The following is a 19,311-nucleotide window of genomic DNA, read 5'->3' on the forward strand; positions in this document are numbered from 1 at the left end:
AAGAGCACAATGATAATACCAACATGGGCCAGTGAAGCGATGTCCTCCACAACTAGACTGAAGAACAAAAGGACAGCAACTTGTCTGTTCCCCTTTGAGTCCCCAGTGCTGTTCCCCTCCTCCAATTCCCCAATAAAATCTTAAAAAAAAAAAAAGGGGAGGTGGAAAGAGAGGAACCTCTGAAGGGTAGTATTCTTACATGATGGGGGAAAACATGAATTAGGCCTTTTTTTGTTTTTTTTTTTTAAAGATTTTATTGGGGATTGGGGGAGGGAACAGCGTTGGGAAATCGGGGGAGGGGAACAGACAAGTTGCTGTCCTCTTGTTCTAGTTGTGGAGGACGTTGCTTCACTGGCCCATGTTGGTATCGTGATCATTGCGTTCTTCCCGGCTGAAGCACATCAGTGGAAGGTAGATCGGTCGCCGGATGACTGCTCACACTGGCTGCCAGCCACTCACAGCAGCCCACTGCAGCCTACGCCATCGCCGGTGACTCACGGCAGCCCAGCGCCAGGTCGGGCTGTTGTTTACCATCTTAGCTGTAGAAGGCGCAGCATCACTGGCCCACGTGGGATCCGAACCAGTGGCCCTGCTGCTCAGAGCTGGCGCTCCCAAGCCAACTCTTAACCAATGAGCTACTCGGCCAGCCCTAGGACAACTCAGTCCTAAGATTCTTCTCTCTCTGTGAAAGTGAGCCCTCTATGCCAAGAAGATCAGTAGGTAGAAAATACAAGAGAAATTGAAGTGGGAGCAACCTAATTATAACGACACCTAGGTAAGGTTTGTGCAAGATATATGATAGGTAACAGAGTAAGTTAAGACTACAGGGGACCCCTGAGCAAAGTGTGGTGCTGCACTCTGGTCCCACAGCCAGTCCTAAAGTTTAACCCTCCATCGGGCGCAACTGATCTCACAGATTCATTGCACACAAAGATGCCGCTATGAAATACGTCTTTACTAAATCACAAACACAACTGACTATAGGTTACGGTAGAGGGGGAAGATATGAAAGCAGTAAGTCACAATACTTAAGTTAACTGTTAGATATTTGAAAATTTGTGTGCAATGAATCTGTGAGATCAGTTGCACCCGACAGAGGATTAAGAAAGTCCTTAATGATAAAGAAGAGGCCATACCAAGACCAAATTAAGAAAATTTTAAAAGAAAGTTCTTTTTTAAATAAATTTTATTGGGGAACAGTGTGTTTTTCATGAACCTGTCAGCTCCAAGTCAAGTAGTTGTTTTCAATCTCGTTGTGGAAGGCCCAACTCACTGGCCCATGTGGGGATCAAACTGGCAACCTTGGGTTATGAGCACTGCGCTCTAACCAACTGAGCTAACCAGCTGCTCCAGAAAGCTCTTACTGTAAAGGAAAGTGATGTTTGCACGAGAGGCCTATATCAATAATAATAACAGCTTCCATGCTTTTGCTACATGTCTGGCAATGAACTAGGCACTTTGCACACACACAGACATACCTATCTTGCAATTGGTGTGTTATCTTCAGTATTTAGATACAAAAAAAACCCAAAAAACAGGTTGTGACTTTGCCCAGAGTCCCTCAGCTTTAAAAAATGGTTCGTCTAACACTACAATTTCTACATAGAGTTATGAGTGTTCTTCCCTCTGTAGCTGGTCCTTTAATCAGAGTGCTTATCTTACTTGGCTTTGGGCAGCTGAATTCATCTCCAGTTGCAGTTAAGAAACTGGGGGGGAAGTAAATTCTCCAAGCAGCCTTTCCTGCAAACTCCCCAAAGTAATTTTGCTCCAAAACTAATTCAGGAGGCGTCTCCCTAAAGTTGCTGGCCAGTAGTACTTAATCAGGGAGAGTAAAAAATCACCTTGTGGGGCGTGCATGGGTCTTCAGCTCTAGGTATGCTGGGTATCTTCTCTGCCCTTTCAGATTACTCTCCTCTCTCCTGTATTTTGTTCTCTATCCTGGGAGGCTAGTCTGCATGTATTTCACCAATGGGCTCCCTGCGCTTTGGCTTCCAGTTGGATCCAGCCAATAGGGAGCTCAGGCAGGAGACCGGAAGGAGAGAGAAGACTGGCTGACCCCTCCACTGGGGTCACCTGGGCCTAGCCGTATCCTTTGAATAAAGGTCACTGCTCCTTTCAAGACAATCTCACCTTCCGGGTCCCAGCAACCACTACCTTCCTTTGTCCTCTCAGGCCTAAGGCTGTTACCGGCCTCCAGTTACTGGCCTATCCCTTGTCCATACTTTCCAAAAATAACCCTTCACTATTGCCAGCATGTCATCTATTTCCTGTTGGGACCCTAATACACCTGGTAAAGGTAGGTGATCTTTTGGATTCATAGGCTTCATATTTGATCCATGTACTTGAACCTTACTCTCATACATGTAATTTTACATTCTAATGAGTCAACAGTATTGACAGGTCAACTGCTGAGTTAAGCAGCGGTGAGTGACTCATACCTGTGTGGCTCCCAAGTGTGGGGCAGTGGCATCGAGGAGACATAAATCTGAGAGACAGTAATAGCTCAGGCCCTTGTGGCTTAGCCCCCACAGAGCCCAAGATGCTGAACAGCTTTTCAAGGTTTGTGGCTGTGGAACCTTCTGTTTCAGGTCCCCAAAGCTTTACACAAGCTGATGGACTCTGCCCACTTGGGGCCCTGGTTTCTCCATAACCTCTCAGGATACCGCTGAGAAATCAGCTTAGAAATCCCTCAGGGTGACAACTTCATACTCCTTTTGACGCATTCTGGTTTTTCTAAAAACAAAGTTTGAGCTAATATCCTAATTAAAAAAAAATAAAAAGACGATCAGCAGATGCCTTAATTGGGGCCATGTCTATCCACTCTGTTGTCAGTGAAAATGGTTTCTTTGACTTCACCGCCTTAATTTACTATTCACTACTCTCCGTCAGGGTGAGGTATTTCACAAGTATTAGTGCATTGCATACTCGGGAATAGTCTACTTTAATTTGGGCAAATAACCATTTCCCACGAAGCACTTGATGTAAACCCATATACTTCTATGGTGCTTTACAAACCTTTGTTGGGCATATGTTCTTTCCATATTTACAGAAGAAACGGAGGTTCAGAGAGGGCAGCCGAATTGGCAAGGTCACACACAAAACTAATAAGCGCCCGAGTCCAAGGACTGTTACTCTCTGCAACATCGGTGCTTTCACTAGCCGGGAGAAGGTTCCGAGAGTCCAGCTTAGGCACTCTTGGTTAGAGACGTGGCCATACTTGATAAACACTGGTAAATGAACACCTTTCACAATTAAACGGCAACCAGGAAATCGCTGCTGCCTGCGAAGTCACAAGGTTAAATTTTTATTGTATGTACTTCTCTTTGGGGTCTATATTCAAACCTGAGGATCATTTACCCCTTTCTTTGTGACCCCCTTTAGGGCAAGGACTAAGTATTTGTGAGACTTGTCCCTCAGAGGGCTGTGAAAGGCTGCAGCCTTAAAATGTTTCCTTTTTCCTGGCTTTCACAGCTTGGTTTGAAGAGGATTCTCCACTCCTTCCTCGCTCTCCTCCGCTATGTAGGAAACGAGCGACACTTTCAAAGCATCTCGGTTTAAGAAAGGCATCTGATGAGGCGGAAACAGGCCTAAAGGACTTCTCCAACCCGGTGAAACAAGCTCCGATGTGGCGATCAAGCTGAGGTGGGGGGAATGTTCACAGAGCTTTTCAAAATCTTGAGGGTAAAATCAATAAAGAAAAGTTACGAGGGCACAAAGGGAAATGGACTGCTCAGTACAATTTCGCAAAGTGAGGAACAGCCTAAGCCTGAGTTTGGAGGAACGCAACTCACAAGCTACCATGCTTTCTCCTTTAGAAAGCGTTTTTACATGTGTGATCGTACTTGAGCCTCTCACACAACCCCATTTTCCAGATAAGGTAACGCAAACTTAGGGTAGAGCTTTGACTTGTCAGGATCACAAGCAGGAAAGGGCGGAGCTGGAAACAATTCTAGGGTTCTTCACCAAATTGTTCTCACCGGTTTCCCGCCCATGGCATTGAGGCAGAGGGACTGGCGAGGCTTCCTTAGCTGCTGGGCTTGGTCTGTCCTCCAGGCGGCGCCAGCGGGAGGATGGCCGGGGGCCCCAAAGGGGCGGACACTCGGGCCTTGCGCCGGCAAAAAACCCGGCTTGTAAATCCGCAAGAGCAGCCACAGCTGGCGCGAGGCCTTCAGTGTCCTTAGCGCGAGGTAGTGGGCGGCGCGTGCGGTCCTGTTCGTCCCTCCCATTGGTCCCCGGGGTAACGGACAGGTATTTGCAGCCAGCCCCAGACAGAGGAACATCACGACGGCCGCACGCTAGCTGATCTTCGGCGCGCGGGGTTGAGCGCGACCCCGGGCTCCGCGAGGAGGCCACGCATGCGCGCGATGACACGCCTTCTCGAACCCCCCTTCGCGCTCTGCGATGGGGAACTGTTCCTTAGGGAACAGCTGGGGCCGAGCCTTGCCTCAAACAGGGCTGAATCCTTTTCTGCTTTTGTAGTCTACCCTCCGTGCGACCCAAACACCCCCAGATGCTCTTTAGGACAAGATTTCCTGATGTGAAACTTAACGCTGCGGCTTCATTTTATTTCTCCAAAAATACCCTCCCCCACCCCATGGAACAGGCTGTGGAAAAAGTCCCTGTTACCTCAATCCAGAATGCCCTCCCCAACCCCACCTAAGCTCTACCGTGGGTCCCTTGGGCCCTGGTTCATCTCCACACCCTTTCTTCGCTCGTCTCCTTCAGGAAACCTTTCCTGATTAACCCCGGTGGGACTGCAGCCATCCCAATTACTCAGGAGAGCTCAAAGCCAAGATGAAGGCAGAGATGCAGGGGCGAAGGCGCTGGGAGCCGGGCGCTGGGTTCCCTTCCCGCCCCTCCCCGCCCCTGCACGAACGAAGTCAGGCTGCGGTTCGGGGACACAGCTGTATTAGGGAGCAGAGGCTCCTACACAGTAGGAGGAGGCACGTCCCAGGAGGCCCGAGGACTCTGTACACACGCACGTGGCCCCAGCCCCATCCGTCTGTCCGCCTGCGGCCCGCCTGGGGCCCAGTCCGGGGAGGAAGCCCAGAGGGGCGAATTAAGGCAGCTTGGCTGAGGGAGGGGGGAGTGGGAGTGGGCCGGTCCCCCCCGAAAAGCTGGCTCACTGAGGGGGCAAGCTTCTCATCTCCCACTCCTCTCTCGAGGGACACAGGGAAAGACAGTCAATAAATAAACCCGAGGCGGGGCAGGGACCCCGGGAGACTCTCAGAGTCCAGGAAGGCTGGTGGGGTGGGGCAAGGAGAGGGGGAGGTGACCTGTCCCTGGAGACGTGTCCACGCTCACAGCCAGGGCCGCGGAGCAGGTCCCTTTAAAAGTTAAAATGGCTGCCGTTGGCGACAGCTGGCTGGGAGGAGGGCCCGACCAGGGGGAGCTTCGGAGGCAGCTGGGGCTTCTCAACGTCCACCCTCTTCAGGGCGCGGCCCCGGTAGCCCTCAGAGCGGCCCAGGTACAGGAGGTGTCTCCCGGGACCCCCGGAATACCTGGAGGGGCCTCCCGAGGGGACTCGAGTGAGCAGGGCAGGGGGAGCACGGTGAGCGGAGAAGGGCAACCTCCGGCTGCCCCCGACCCCCAGCCGGGGAGCGGGGACCGGCCGGCTAGGGGCTGCCAGGTGCCTGTCTGGGGGTATGTCCAGGCGCAGAGGTGGGGCGCATTCCCGGGGCAGGAGGCTGGAACCCGCCAAGAGGGCGGGGGCCGGGATGGGCTCTGGTGGGAGCGCTCGTGGGGTCAGGGGGCCCGAGGGCTCGGAGCCCCTCCGGGGTGGCTGGGGGGCGTGCAGGTAGCGCAGCAGTTCCTCCAGGGTGGTGACTTCCACAGCCTGCCCCGGGCAGCCGGGTGGCGGCGGCCTCACCAGTACGCGCGGAACGGGGCCGCTCGCTGTGTTCCCGCCACGTGCGCGGCCCGGGCCCTCCTTGGCGTTGTTCCCATTCTGGTTCCACTCCCAGGGACCCCCGGCGTTGCGGAGGTGCTTGACCGGCAGCTCCGGCGTGGACTCCGGGGTGGGCAAGCAGGCCAGCTCCGGCGGGGGCCCGGCCTCGGGAGGAGGCAGGAAGGTGGTGTAGAGCTGGGGCGTCTGCGCCGCGTCTCCGTCCTTGGACGGTGGCGGCGGCTCCGCGCCTGGCCCGTGCAACCGGGCCAAGCTGCGAAGGGAGAGAGGGCGTGGGAGCCCCGGGGTCTCGATGTCCTTGTTCCGTCGTCGGTGGGCACGGCGACAAGCGCAGGAGACCAGGAGGCCAGAGACTGAGGCGCCCAGGGCGAAGGCTGCGGCCACACAGGCCAGGAGCAGTGGGATGGGGACGGAGCGGGAGGCTGAGGCTGCGGGGAGGTCCCGGCGCACGCCTGCCGACCGAGAGGGAGGAGGCTCAGCGAAGGAAGGGCGGGCTGGGACGGCAAGTTTCGGCAAGTTTCGGAACCTTCAGCTCTCCTGCTGCTCAGCTTCTCTCCAACCCAGTCTTGACCCTCAGCTACCCCTCCCAGGACCCATCCTCCACACAGGCCATCGCACCACCCCTCACACACAGGCTAGAACTTGGGCCTGGGATGTCCCCATCCCAGCTCTGGCCCCGTGTAGCCAAGCCAAGAGCAATGGCCAAGCTGCCGGCGCCCAAGGCTGGGCCGGAATGCCTAACTCTGGGGAGGGGAGGCTCCAAACACGCATTAGTGAGCACCAAACACGGGTCAGCGAGGGGCTTAGGATTCTTCAAGAACCAGCAGCCCCACACTTCACTCCTGTCCCTCCCAGCCAGCCCCCTTACCCTGAGTGTGAGCTCCAAGAGTGGAAGACTGGGGCCGGGGGTGGGCATCACTGGGGGGGCTGGGGGTCTCAGGGGAAGGGCCAGGACCCAGAAGCACTGGTGACAGAGACCAGGTCAGAGCCAGTGAGGCTCCTGCTCGCCACCTCTGACACCCATTTAGTGGGTCCCCCCCCAGCCACCCCCTTAGAACCCAAAGGTCCAGAATTCCAGCCTCTACTTTCCTCTGGGTGCGGGGAAGGGCTCACCATGCAGGACGTTCGTTTATTTGTTCCAAAACTATTTATTAAGCACCCTACTATGTATATGCTGGCTATTTGGAAGATGGAACCCTGTTCTGAGACTCAGGGTATCCAGGGTGCTGGTCTGTTGCTGCCATGGGCACACACTGGGATGAGCAAGGGAAGATGAAATGAGGACAATAGGACTCACCATAAGCAGAATCCCCAATGCCAGACTGACTCCCAGTAGCTCCATCTGTGAAGAAGGGACAGAGGGTAACGCTGGAGGCAGGGGGAAGCTTCGTGAAGGACTGACGGGGGTGACTGTGCCACAGAAGGAAAGAAAGACAAAAACCCATGCCTGGGATGCTATCTGTGGCCATCACAGCCATGTGCAGCTATGGCGACAGCTGCAGTCTCCCCTTCTGTTTACCTTGGCAGTCACCGTGCTCCGTGGATTCCTGGTTCCCAGCTGGGTCCACATCAGTCCTAGGAGGACACGGAGGTGGCTCGATGCACTTATACACCTGGCCCCCACCCCCCACCCTGGCCCTCAGCTTTGTCTCTTAGTGGTGGGGAACTTTCTCCTCAAGAGATGCAGGGGTCCCTTACTTACCCGCCAGGTCCCCTGATATCCACACAGCCTTTGGAGCTGTGCCATCCACAGTACGGGTCCTGAGAAGCCAGACAGCTCCTAGGGAAAACTGAGTCATGTGAGGCTGGGACCCTCTCGGTTCTAATCACATTCCACTCCAGGCCTCTTCTACTCTCACCCTGGCCTCTAGGAGACTCCTAGCCCCATACTTCCATCCTATGCACCCCAATCCCTATTCCAGACCCTGGTTACTGCCTACCAGCAGAACCCATGAGGCAACATCCCACCAACCATCCCCTACATTTATTTCCCTGCCACCCCAATGCCTGTGTTCCTGACCTGCTGGCCCAGGAAAACTGCCCAGACAGGGCCTAGCCTCACGCCCTCTCACCTCCGACAGGCGCCATGCCGGGCACACCGACTGAGAGGTAGGTAGATGATGCAGCCAGAAAAAGCCACAAAGAGCCTGTGACCTTCCGTGTCCAGCTCCAGCCCTATGACCCGCCGTGCTGTTTGGGCTGCCCGCTTCCCACTGCACCTGGGGTGAGGCCAGAAGGAGTCAGAAGGGGCAGGCTTCGTGAGGTCCCTTTTCCCCTGGGTGAGTTAAAGAATGGAAGATGGGAGGCGCACAAGCAACTGAGTACAGCTCATGGGGCTGGGGTTCCTGAGTGACCACCCTGCCCCACCGCACTGTCCAGCCTCTCTCCAAGTCCCTCTCTCCGTTCCATAGTTTCTGCCTTGCAGAAGCCAATATTGGAGCTCCTGTCCCATCCCCCGTCCCATCCCTGCTGTGCCGGGGGCCTGCTGGACAAGGGCCTCATACCGGGCGGGGCTGTAGGCATCAATCTCTTCCAACAGGATGGGCTCCTGTCCCTCAGATTGCCCCCCTGAGGGCAGCACCTTCAGCACTGTCCCATCGTTGGAGCCGAGGAACAGGACAGTGGTGTTACTGTAGGGACCAGCCGTGCCATCCACAGCTACCTGGGTCAGTAGGGCCCTGGAGGGACAGGCCTTGGGTCAGGGCAACCTGACTGGTAGGAAGCTTGTGTATTTCAAGGACAGCCTATGTGTCCTGCTACCCACTCCCCCAGCCCGGGGTTTCCTTCTTAGCTCTGTCCCTTCCACTTTCATGGGTTCTTCCTCCCACCAATGTGATTTACCCTTGTGGGGTCAGAAAAGGAGGGTGGCTGAGAGGGGAGGGTGGTGGCCAGCGTTGTTTAGCCCATACCTGCTGGTGAGGGTGAGCAGAGGCTGGTGGGTGGCGGGTGGCACGGCGGGGTCCAGCAGTGGGTGAGCCTTGATGAAGGTCAGGACATCATCAGGGAGATCTCGGGAAGAGGGGAACAAGGCAGCTACACCTATTCCTGCACAGGATCCTGGCCTGGTGGGCACAGGGGAAGGGGCCGCCTTAGGGCAGAGAGCTGCGGCTGAGTTAGGCTCTGTGCCTCACCCCCAAACATGATCAGTAGCCCTTGCTCCCCTCCACACACTCACGCTACTGCTTTCCTTCCCAGGTGCAGCCCACCAGGCCCGCTGCCAGCCCAGAACAGCCCCCTCCCCAGGCCTGGACACCTTCCCCTTTCCTTACAAGCCCATCTTGGGAGCAGACACTGCTTGCTTCTGCCCCACACAAGCCACCCCCATCCTGGGTACCTGGGGGAGGGGACCCTGTCCTCAGACACAGGGGTCCAGGCCCCATCCGTACTCTTCTGCTCCTTGAACTTGCCCTCAAACCCACGCTCAATATCATCCAGGTAGAAGGCGCAGACCGCAGAGCCAGGGATGCTGAGGGAGCCAGAAAGGGCTAGGTGTTGGAAGGGACAGCACAGTCCCTCCCAGGTAAGCCATGGCAGCTACCTTCATGCACCATATTGGGGCGGGGGAGCCTGAAAGGGTGGCGCTGCCCCTGGGGACCTCGCTAGGAGAAAAAAGATGGGGCAGAACAGCAACTGGCTTTGAAGGGCGCTTCCCCCCACTGACCCCATCAGTACGCTTCGAAAGGGGAGCTTGGACACTGCTGGGGCAAGGGTCAGACTGGGCCACATTGGTTCGTCTGGTACCAACCTATTGGTCTGGGTGGTGAAGACCCCAAAGAGAGCAGAGCGGCCATACAAGTTCACAGGCCCAGTCAAGGCCTGTAAGACGTCAAAATAGAAGGCAGAGTCCCCAGGGACAGAGCAGTTGAGCCGCAGCTTCAGGAAGGATGTCCAGTGGCGGTCCAAGGCCCGAGGTGAACCGCCCATGTCCCGCTTACACACGCGGGCCACACGGGAAAACTGCACCTGAAAGGGGAGATTCAGGGGACAAGAAGGACAGTGAGAGACAGCCTCAGGGCCCGCAGGGTGACAGGAGGACAGTGAGTTAGAGCACCAGGACATAATGTTAGGGGCACAGCAAAGAAAGGGTGTGGCATAGGGTCAGTCTGGGTCAAGGATGAGGGTCACCGCAGGATGTGGGGGCAGAGGGCTGGGGGCTCAGAATCAAGGGGATTGTGTTGTAGAGATTAGGGAGCTGCCCCCTGACTCTGCTTTTAAAGGAACCAGCAGAACCCCCCAGCTACCCACCTCTGGTGCCCACCTCCTTACCCGCCCCAGCCGGGTATCCTCCACAGAGACCTCTCGGAAGAAGAAGTAGACATGGTCCCCATACTCCAAGGCATGGACAAAGTGTGGCTCTGAGGGGGGGGCGTGACAGGAAAGGGTGTGGCAGACTATACCTGCTCAGAGACTCCTGGCCCCACACAGCCTCTTCCGTCTGCCTGCATGCACACTGCCACCACCATCTGCCTGCTCCCAGCCACAGGCCCTGCTACCTGCCCCCCCCCCACACACACCACACACACATACACCTCCATCCCAACAGCAGCCTCCCTCCCCCAGACCAGCCCTGACCTCGGAGCCATTTGGAGTCGTACTTGGCGGAGCGGAGTGGGGGCTGAGGCCCAAGGCTTCTGTAAACTACAGCATCGCTGGCCTGGAAATCTGCAGCTGTGGCAGAGTACAGGCTGCCCTCTGGAGGGGTGGGGTTGGGGGTCAGGGGAAGGCTCAGGGATCTGGATTCTGGCTCTTCTTGAGCCCCCCCACACACACACCCCTACCTCAGCCTGACCCTGGCCCCCAACTCAACCCTCCACTCAGGAGCATGGGGGAAAGACCAAATTGGGAGAGGGACTAAGGTCGGGGCTCCCTCCAGCCACACGCCTGCTTCTCACATGCCCAGGTGCACACCTGCAAAGATGGCCACGTTGGACTGGGTGGCGTCAAAGGGGCATCGAGCCTGCCCGCTCAGCTCCTCACCCTCCTGCTGCAGCGAAGTGACCTGGAGGCAGAGAGAGCAGGTTCATGGGACCCTTGGGGTCTGGGAGTCTGGCCCCATCGTCCACTTCCTCAAGTCCCCTTGCTTCTTTCCCCCACCCCTCTGGACCCTGTACTCCGGCCACTCCCATTCCCTCAACCCCACGCATCTGTCCCCACCAAGCTGATTGCCCACTTGGGCTCTCCTCCCACACCCGTCCTCACCCCCATACCCTTGCCTTCGTACCCCATAGCTGCGGCACACGGGGCTGAATGAGTTGGTTCCACAGGCAAGGAGTGTCTGCGAGTCCCAGGGGACCAGAACACGAATGTAGTTGTAGCACTCGTCCTAGAGAACCCAAAACTCAAGGTCAGCCCCAGGGTCCCTGGGACTGGGACGGGGGTCAGTCACGGGAAGTAAGGCTACCCCCACTGAGCCAGTCAGAGCTATGGCAGGTAACGCCCCAGCTAAGCTACTCCTAGCACTGCGGCCTCGGGCAAGTTCTTTGGCCTCCTGTCAGAGCCTCACTTTTCTTAACATTTTCTTAAGAAATGTTAAGAAAATTAACATTTAGTTTCCTTCACATTAAGGAAACTAAAAATCATTCATTCTCTTCCCTGCACATTTTCCCCTGTGGCCTGAGATGAGAGAAGCGGACGGGAAACGGAGGACAGCGGAGGACTGCCTGGACAGAGCCTGGAGGCGGGGTAATCTCCCCTGGAAATCCTCATCCCGCTTCTCACCGTCAGCTTCCCCCGCACAGCGCAGTTCTCCATGTCTTGGCTCCTCCATGTTAGATACTAAAGGGAGAAATGGAAGAGGGAAAAGCATGGGGCAACCCGGACCCCACCTACATAATGCCCCTTTTGGATTCTGCTTCCCACCCCCTTGACCCCCGGTTACACCTTCCTTCCCCAGCCTCATTTCCATGCCCTCACCTCCTCCCACCCAGCCCCTCACCTTGTTGGGTACCAGCCCCTCCCCTTCTTCTTGAGCTTGAAGATCAAAGGAGAAAACGTGGTCCCTGAAGGGACAGGTAAAGGGGGATCAGAAGTAGGCCAAGGAGCCCCACCTGAGCTCCTTAGCCCCGCCTTTCCCATGTCTAGCTGCTCAGGGACCAACAGTGCAGACCTCCTGCCCGCTACCCTTCCCCTTATTCCATTTGTTCTGAGTCCCACCATATCTGTGTCCCAGGGCTTAGACACCTGCACGTGTCCCCTGCAAGATCCCACAGTAGCCACGCAGGTCCCATGTCCACCCAGCAGCATGCATGTCAGCCCCACAATTGTGCCATGGCCAGTTTACCGGGCAGCCACTAGCAAGGTCCGGTTCAAGGTCAGGAATCTCTGAAAGTCCAGGCCAAGCTCTGCAACCACAGCATCATCCTCCAGACCCCGGAACCAGGATAATGGGGAAGTACCTGGAAGGCACAGAGAGGGGGTGCTGAGGATCAGCCATGATACCACGCCTCCCTCAGCACCCTCTCCCACCAGAGGAAACCCAGCCCGGGACATAGGAGTATGTGAGAGGAGTTGTGAGGCAGGACTGAAGCTGTTAATAAAAATGATATTGGCTGACTCTGAGCACTTAACCTCTGCCTAGCACTGTGTTACACCTTAGATGCGTCGTCTCATGTAATACAACAACCCTGAGAGCTAGGTACTGACACTGGCCCATTTTACAGGTGAGAAGCCTGGGGCTTAAAGCCATTAAGGAATTTGCATCCCTCGTTTGGCTTGTATGTGCCAGGCACCCGGATTCAGCCCCAGGTCTGTCTGCCTCCAGAGCTGAGCGGGTCTCTCCTTGCTGCTGCCTTAGGGCTGGCGATTCCCTTCTGTCCCCACTATGTCCGCCGTCCGCTCCTGGCCGTCTGCTCCTGGCCCTCTCGTTGCACCCTCCCCTCAAGGCTTTTCACAGGCCACCTCTGCCTCCACCGCTTCTGCCTCTTCTGACCAACTCCAGCACCCGCCCAGGCTGATCACGGAACCCAGACATCAGCGCTCCGAGAGAGCCCAGAGTTCAGGGTAGGTGGTTCAACATTCGCACGGCGCTTAGAGCTGTGTCTGGCACATGTCATTTAAGTGTTTGCTGTTTTTATCTCTCCTCCAACAGTTACTCCCAATAACCCAACTGGTTCATTCATCCCTAATACTACTCTAAAGCCTACCTATCTCACAGGAACCTGCAAATAGATAAAGTTCTTCTCAGAAAAAGTGAGTTCGCGGTGTCCCTCACGGTGGGACGTGGGCTCAGTAGTGGTGCAAGTGGAAAGGGAGGCGAGAGGCGCTGGGAACCAGTGAAATAGGCCCAAGCCTTCCTTTTGTCGCTAACAATAATGGCAAACACATATAAAGCATTCGCTTTGGGTCAGACAGCGTCCTCAGCACTTTACCTGTATTACCTCGCTGAACCCCTAAATAATTCCATGAAATGGAATACTATTCTTATCTTCATTTTGCAGACGAGGAGACTGAGGTAAAGAAAGGGTAAATGACTGGACCAAGGTCACACGGCTAGCAAGCAGCTTAGCTATGGGGCTCACACCGGCTATGGTTTGGTCTGCTGAGTCCGTGTTCTTACCACCAAACGATGCTGCTGATGCTGACTTGAAGTGAAGGAAGTTGGCCCAGGGATGAGAAGCGATTGACCTGAGGCACCAGCTCTCTTTACCTGCCTGCTCCCCTTTGCTGGTCAGGCTCTGAACTTCCTTGAGGCTGGGCGCCTTCCTGCACCTCCCTCCCACACAGGGAGTGTTGGTGTCTAATTGCCCTGACTGCGTGCTAAGCTCACACACCACAGCTTGGTGCTGGACACTCACCTTGCAGGTCAGAGGTCAGCAGAGGGCGGGGGTCCCGGGGAAAGGTGGCCTGGGTTTGGGGAAGTGAGAGCAGCAGCAGCAGTAGCAGCAAGGGCATGAAGTGGGGGGCGCGGGGCATCCTGTGCGGGGCAGCTCAGGCCCCAGGGGGTGCCCCCTCACCCATATGCTGGCCCTAAAAGAGGACACGGAGGAGAGTGGGAGAAGGGGCCAAATTCCATCCACCCTTGAAACAGGCGGGCTCCTCCCCTGTTCTATCCCCAGAAGACCCTGTGGAGTGGGGGGAAAGAACTGTCTCACGGGTGCTGCCTCGGTCCCAACCAACTGTCAGTGTCACTCAAGGCCCTTCCCTCCCCTACTGGCCCAAACTGGCTGGTGTGGGGCCTGCTCGAATGACCCCAGGTGAGGACAGGACACGCCCGCTCCCCTCCCAGCCTTCTCACTGGGCCTTCCCTCCTCTCTCCTGACTGGGCCTGGGACATTCGCTAGGTGACACCTCCTGGGCCCCCCCCTTGCTAACCCCTTCTCCGCTATAATTAGACACTGAAGCCTTAAAATTATAAATAGTGACTCCTTGGCACTGGGAGGAGGAAGAGGCCGCCCGTGTCTGCCTCCCCCTCCCTCGCAGACCCCCTTGGCACCCAGACAGCGCCAGAGGCGGCTGTGAGGGAGCCACCATCCTGGCTAGGGTTGAGGAAGAATGGGGGGTGGGGGGAGGCAGCCTAGGGGTCACTGTCCTGGTCTAAGCTCATGCTTCAGGGGCCCTTCCCATTGCTAGGGAGAAGCTAGGGTGGGGGGGGGAAGGGTGCTGTCTTAGCCAAAAATGAATCTCATCAAAGCCAGATCAGAGGCTAAATTTAGCTCTGGCTGCAGCTGTCTGCCCGACCACTGTGCCCCCTCCCAGCCTCTCTAGCCCCCTGCTCCCTTCCTGGCTCCTAAGAAACCAGTGCTTATACTTGATGGGGGAGGGGAGGGGAGGGCCCGGCCCACCCTCTATGAGGAGCTGGGGATAGAAGGGGCACACTGATGAGGAAAAATGGCTGCACGTGTACTTCTTTCCCTTCCTCGAAATGGAAATATAAATAATTTAATGACAGGCAGGCAGTCGTAGCCCAAAGCCCAGGAAAAGATGGGTATGGTGGAAGGCATGGTGAGAGCCTCCTTCCCACCCATCAGCCCCCACTCCCCCCAGGCTGGGACCCACAGTGGGAGGCGTACACCAGCTTCCTGCCTTCCTTCCCATGAAGTGAGGGGCTCAGCGGGCTCTGGAAATCAGGTCAGGAAGGGTGAGAATGCTCTCTGTGAACAAACAGCTAGCCTTCACCAATCCTTATTATCACCGCTGAAGAGGCCCTGGGCTCCCAGGCTCAGCTCATTCCATCTCCCCAACAATTCCACTCTTGGAGCCTGGACCCAAGTGTATCCCACCCCCAACCCAGCGTCACTAGTGGGGAGGCTGACGTCAGATGGGGTCTCAAGAGAGCTGGAGGAGGAGAAGGGGTACGACTGCCTAATGATGACCCCCTCCCCAGGGGCAGAACAGTCAGCTAGCTAATGACCCTCTGGTACAGACAGGCCAAGCAAGCCTCCCTCCCCCACTCCCCCCCCCCCACATACATACACACACCATGTTTCCGGATGCTGATGCTCCCAGGGGAAGAGAAAGGGACACAGCTTGTCTCCTAACCTCCCCCTCCTGCTCCCCTCCTCCCAAGTTGCCCTGGGCAACTGGTATCTTCACCCAGGAAACAACTTTGGTCTCTGGCAAGTGGGGAGAACAGCCCGACCCTCTTCCTGCCCCCAGGCCATGCCCGCTTCCATCCCTTGCCCTCAGGAACTGCTGCCCTTTCCTTACCTGGGGTGGTGACTCCGGTGGGGGTTTGAGGGGGATCGGAGACCTTTGACCTGATGGAAGGAGGGATAGAAGGAGGAAGAGACTGAGTTACACCTCCTTACCACATCCCATAAAAGTAAATGTGAAAATTCAGGAGCAGTCCACTAAGGCTAAGGTAGGAGAGATGCTACCCTGGAGGGCATATGTGTGTGTGTGTGTGTGTGTGTGTGTGTGTGTGTGTGTGTGTGTGTGTTTTGACATTGAGCTTGGTTACGAAGGTGCTGGCCACTTCATGCCCAGAGAAGTGAGGGCAGGGCCTAGCACTGGCCCCTAGCCAGAAACTCCTGGAACTGCAGGACCAGTCTTGGGAAGGGGGTGACTGGGAGACTTTGTGGGGCCTGAGGACCACTCCCATGTTAAAACCCTCAGAATCCGGTAGCCTCCTTAGCAAAAGCGCCCTAGCTGGGGACAATAGAGGCTAATTTGCATCTCATTTACATGCTCTTCATTTCTAGGGAAAACGCTGATAGCAAGCACCCCCAGCCCCTTCCTTCATCCCTGAGAGAGCAGGCCCTGCATCCTTCTCACCCCATTTCTCTGTAGCCCGAGCCTCAGTTAGATCCAGCCTCTAAAAACACTTGGTTGGCCTTTGCATGGGCCCCCTATGACTTAACTAGGATATATCTTTAAGAGGGCTTTCCATCGCTGTTTTGGGGGAGCAGCAGCTGAGCAGCCTCGGGAAAGGCTTACCCTCTCCGCCCAAACCCAGCTGCTCCATACCCCCCATGTGAAGCAAATGGGGAGGCCTGGCGGGCTTTTTCTCCCCCTCCTGGGTTCTCCCCGCGCGGAGAAGAGGAAACAGCTCTCCTCTCGCCTCCTGGCCCTGCAGCAACCTCTGGGGAGTGGCCAGGGTCATTGCCAGAGTCCAGCGGGGGCTGGGGAAGGGATGGAGAAGGGGAGACCAGGCTAGGGACAATAGCAGGAAGCCCTCTGGCTGGTCGCCCGCCCCAGTACACCTTCCTCCGAGGGAGTGGGGGGCGCGCCGAGGAGCCTCGCGGAACAGGCGCGTTCCCATCTCCTAGACATCCCCCACCCTTAGCTCTCAGAGCCAGGTTCACACCTACCCTGCCTCCCACCCAACCCCCAGCGAGGATAATCCAGGTGTCTAGAGCCTCGCATGAGGTGGGCCCGGGGCCCGGGGCTCGACGTGTCTCCCCCTCACTGGATCCGGGGCTCCGAGAGGGGCGGGTAGCAGAGTCTGGGCCGGGACCGGGTCCCAGAGCCACGTTAGCGGGAGGAGGGGCTGGAGGGGCCTGCAGGCGCAGACCGAGTGGGGATGGGAGCGGGGGTGGGGGAGCGGAGGCGGGTCTCCGGGGCCAAGGAAACAGGGCCAGAGGCTGGGAACCGACGAGGGCGGGCCCGGGGCTAGCGTCGAGCAGGGTCGGGGGGCTCGAGAGACAGTCGCCGGCTCGGCTCTCCTCCTTGGGAGACCTCGGTCTAACAAAGCCCAGGGGAGAGTGGGGTGCGGGAAGGAGATGGACTCTGAGACATGTTTCGCTGGGGGCCCCGTTCCCCTACTCTGTGCCGGAGCCAACCCCCTGGGAGGTGCTCAGACTCCCTCTTGCACAAGGACTGAGGTGCAGCCGTGACACCAAAGTCCGAAACGACGCGTCCCCTTCCCATCCCTGCAGGGACATCGAGAGGGTCCTGTTCTCTGTGGGTCTCGGAGCCTTAGTTTCCCTGCTGGGGAGGCAAGGGACCAGGTTTTCTACCCTCTGTACGGTGCGCGCCTCAGATCATCCTCTTTCGCGCTCCTCAATTCAGGGGTCGCGCGACTCAGAGAAGCCCGATCGGCAGAGGTGCCCAGACCTTGCGCCCACCGTGCAGCGACCGGGCTCGGTCACGGTCCCGTCCTCCCTCCGTGCACCTCAACTCCGCCGACCCTCTCCACCAGCCAGGCACGACGCGCGCTGGCACCTCCCGGGTCCCTCTCGCACTTCGGAGGCTTGGCCCCAGCCTGCGGCGCCCTGTCTTCCCTGCCTCCCTGCAGCCCAGTCCCTGCTCCGGGGTACTTGCTCCGAGATCCGGGCCAGCGGGATCGAGATCGCAGCAGGCGGGCAGTGGCCCCGCACAGCGCCGACTTCGCAATCCGTGGTTGGGGCTCTGGCGAGGTATGATGAGCGTCCAAGTTGGATGGAGCTTGGATCTGGACTCCCGGGCGCTGTCCAGTCGGGCGAACCCTGGGTCCCAGTCGCAGCCCCCACTCCCGCCGCGGCTCCGCGGAGGAAAACAATGCGACCGCCCGGAGCTCTGGGCCGGGCCCCAGCTGCCCCGCCCGCCTCCCGGCGGGACCCGCCTCCGGCCCGCCTCGGGGTCCCTGCAACGAATCCGGCTCTCGCAGGCCGGCTAGACCCCGCCTTCTCAACACCTCTCCGCCAATAGTCCTCTCGGGGGCGGGGCGTCGGGAGCACCGCCTACTGAGAGGCCAGGCCGGGAGGTTGAGGTGGAGACCAAAGCCTGGCGCGAGCTGGAGAGATCCGCGCACAGTCGCTGAGACCCGAACAGAGGAGGGGTCACTCGCTTTAACATGCAGAAGCCCTGGGAAGGAAGAGCAGCTGGGAGGAGAGACAGACAGGAAACCCGGGGACCTCGGTTGGGCTGGGCTGTCAGAGATGACACGACCCACCCTCCCTCCTTTACTCTCCCCAATGGCTTGGACTACCCTACTCCCTGGGGAGTCTCCGTTTTTTCTACTCTTTATACTTCAACCCCCTTATTTCTCCCCATGTGCATTCTCTGGTTCATCCTGACCCCAATAAAGGAGGCCTAGCAGGCAGCTTGAGGCCTTGGAAAAGAAAGGAAGATGTCACCAGGAGGTCTGCCTTGTCCCCAGCATCTCCTCCCCTCTCACCGCTACTGTCAAAGCAGGATGGGCTTGGGCCACTGAGCCAGGAAGCCAGAGTGGCTGGCGCTCAGGCTGTTGGTTGATGGAAGAGGGCAGGTGAGTGGGTCTGAAGCCAAAAGAGAGATATGAAGATCAGGACAAACTGACTCAGAGTGGCGCACGAAAGAGGAGCAACCCGGAGACCTGAAAGAGGAAAAGGGAGCAGCTATCCCCACCCCACACAGCTTTACTGTCCCCCCTACACAGGATTAGTGATGTCCCATCTTTCCTCAGAGGACCCCGGACATCCCTGCAAACGGCAAAACTGCTCCTTCTCCAGCCCCACCCTCCACAAAGACCCTTTGCTTCTGAGAATGTCCGTGGGGACGAAGAATGAGGCTACTTTCGACAGCACTGATTGGCTCCCACCTTGGTATTGCCTGCTAAGATTTTTCCCTGCGTGGGGGGGATGCGACAAAAGACAGACGTTCTCAAAATTCCTGGGATAGTGGGTGGCTTGGGAGACATTGGCATTCTTGGGTAGCTTTATCTGAGTGGGTACCTCCTTCGCCCACACCCCCACACCCTGGTCTCTGGACTCGAGGAAAGGAGAGACAGGGGTTTGCTACTTCTGGGCTGCGATCAGGGTGGGGAGCATCACCACTGGGCTAAATAAACCCCATCTCGAGGAAGCAAGAGACATAGAGACAGAGACAGAGGCAGAGAGAGAGAGAGAGAGAGAGAGAGAGAGAGAGAGAGAGAGAGAGAGAGAGGTCAGGTGAACCAATGAGATAAATAGAAACAGTGGAACAATACTTACACAAGGTTAACTGCAAAGGGTCTTGGGTCCAAGGCAGCTAGCTCAGTGGCCAGTTGGGGCTGTTTTAAAGGCTAGAAA

The 19,311-nt window shown here is 57.1% G+C and overlaps 1 protein-coding gene across 4 annotated transcripts; it reads right to left on the reverse strand.

The window, feature by feature from the left end:
- Positions 1-4,886: 4,886 nt before the first annotated feature.
- Positions 4,887-17,855, reverse strand: SEMA6C (semaphorin 6C). 4 transcript variants are annotated; one of them, XM_019625262.1, is made up of 20 exons: positions 17,606-17,855; positions 15,551-15,600; positions 13,699-13,870; positions 12,186-12,300; positions 11,841-11,904; positions 11,624-11,680; positions 11,127-11,228; positions 10,814-10,904; positions 10,478-10,597; positions 10,172-10,260; positions 9,651-9,868; positions 9,240-9,371; positions 8,815-8,967; positions 8,410-8,583; positions 7,978-8,124; positions 7,608-7,685; positions 7,425-7,480; positions 7,203-7,247; positions 6,774-6,869; positions 4,887-6,357 (listed from the first exon to the last, which is right to left on the reverse strand). In XM_019625262.1, the coding sequence occupies exons 3-20, from the start codon at positions 13,814-13,816 to the stop codon at positions 5,330-5,332; spliced, it is 2,883 nt and encodes a 960-aa protein (XP_019480807.1). In that variant the 5' UTR covers positions 13,817-13,870; positions 15,551-15,600; positions 17,606-17,855; the 3' UTR covers positions 4,887-5,329. The 4 variants fall into 4 exon arrangements, with proteins under 4 accessions (XP_019480807.1, XP_019480808.1, XP_019480809.1 ...); XM_019625263.1 differs by lacking the exon at positions 17,606-17,855 and adding an exon at positions 17,399-17,596; XM_019625264.1 differs by lacking the exon at positions 17,606-17,855 and adding an exon at positions 16,118-16,274.
- Between the last annotated feature and the right edge of the window lie 1,456 nt (positions 17,856-19,311).

Source organism: Hipposideros armiger, unplaced genomic scaffold (genome assembly GCF_001890085.2).
Source record: "Hipposideros armiger isolate ML-2016 unplaced genomic scaffold, ASM189008v1 scaffold_621, whole genome shotgun sequence".
Taxonomy (NCBI): domain Eukaryota; kingdom Metazoa; phylum Chordata; class Mammalia; order Chiroptera; family Hipposideridae; genus Hipposideros; species Hipposideros armiger.

What these genes read in the sequence shown, in the direction of transcription:
- SEMA6C (XM_019625262.1), bottom strand. Translation starts at nt 13,816, where the DNA reads ATGCCCCGCGCCCCCCACTTCATGCCCTTGCTGCTACTGCTGCTGCTG. An exon ending in CGACTCCAAATGGCTCCGAG is followed by an intron (nt 10,261 to 10,477) that starts GTCAGGGCTGGT and finishes CCCCCCCCTCAG; the next exon opens with AGCCACACTTTGTCCATGCC. An exon ending in CTGCTCACCCTCACCAGCAG is followed by an intron (nt 8,584 to 8,814) that starts GTATGGGCTAAA and finishes CTGTCCCTCCAG; the next exon opens with GGCCCTACTGACCCAGGTAG.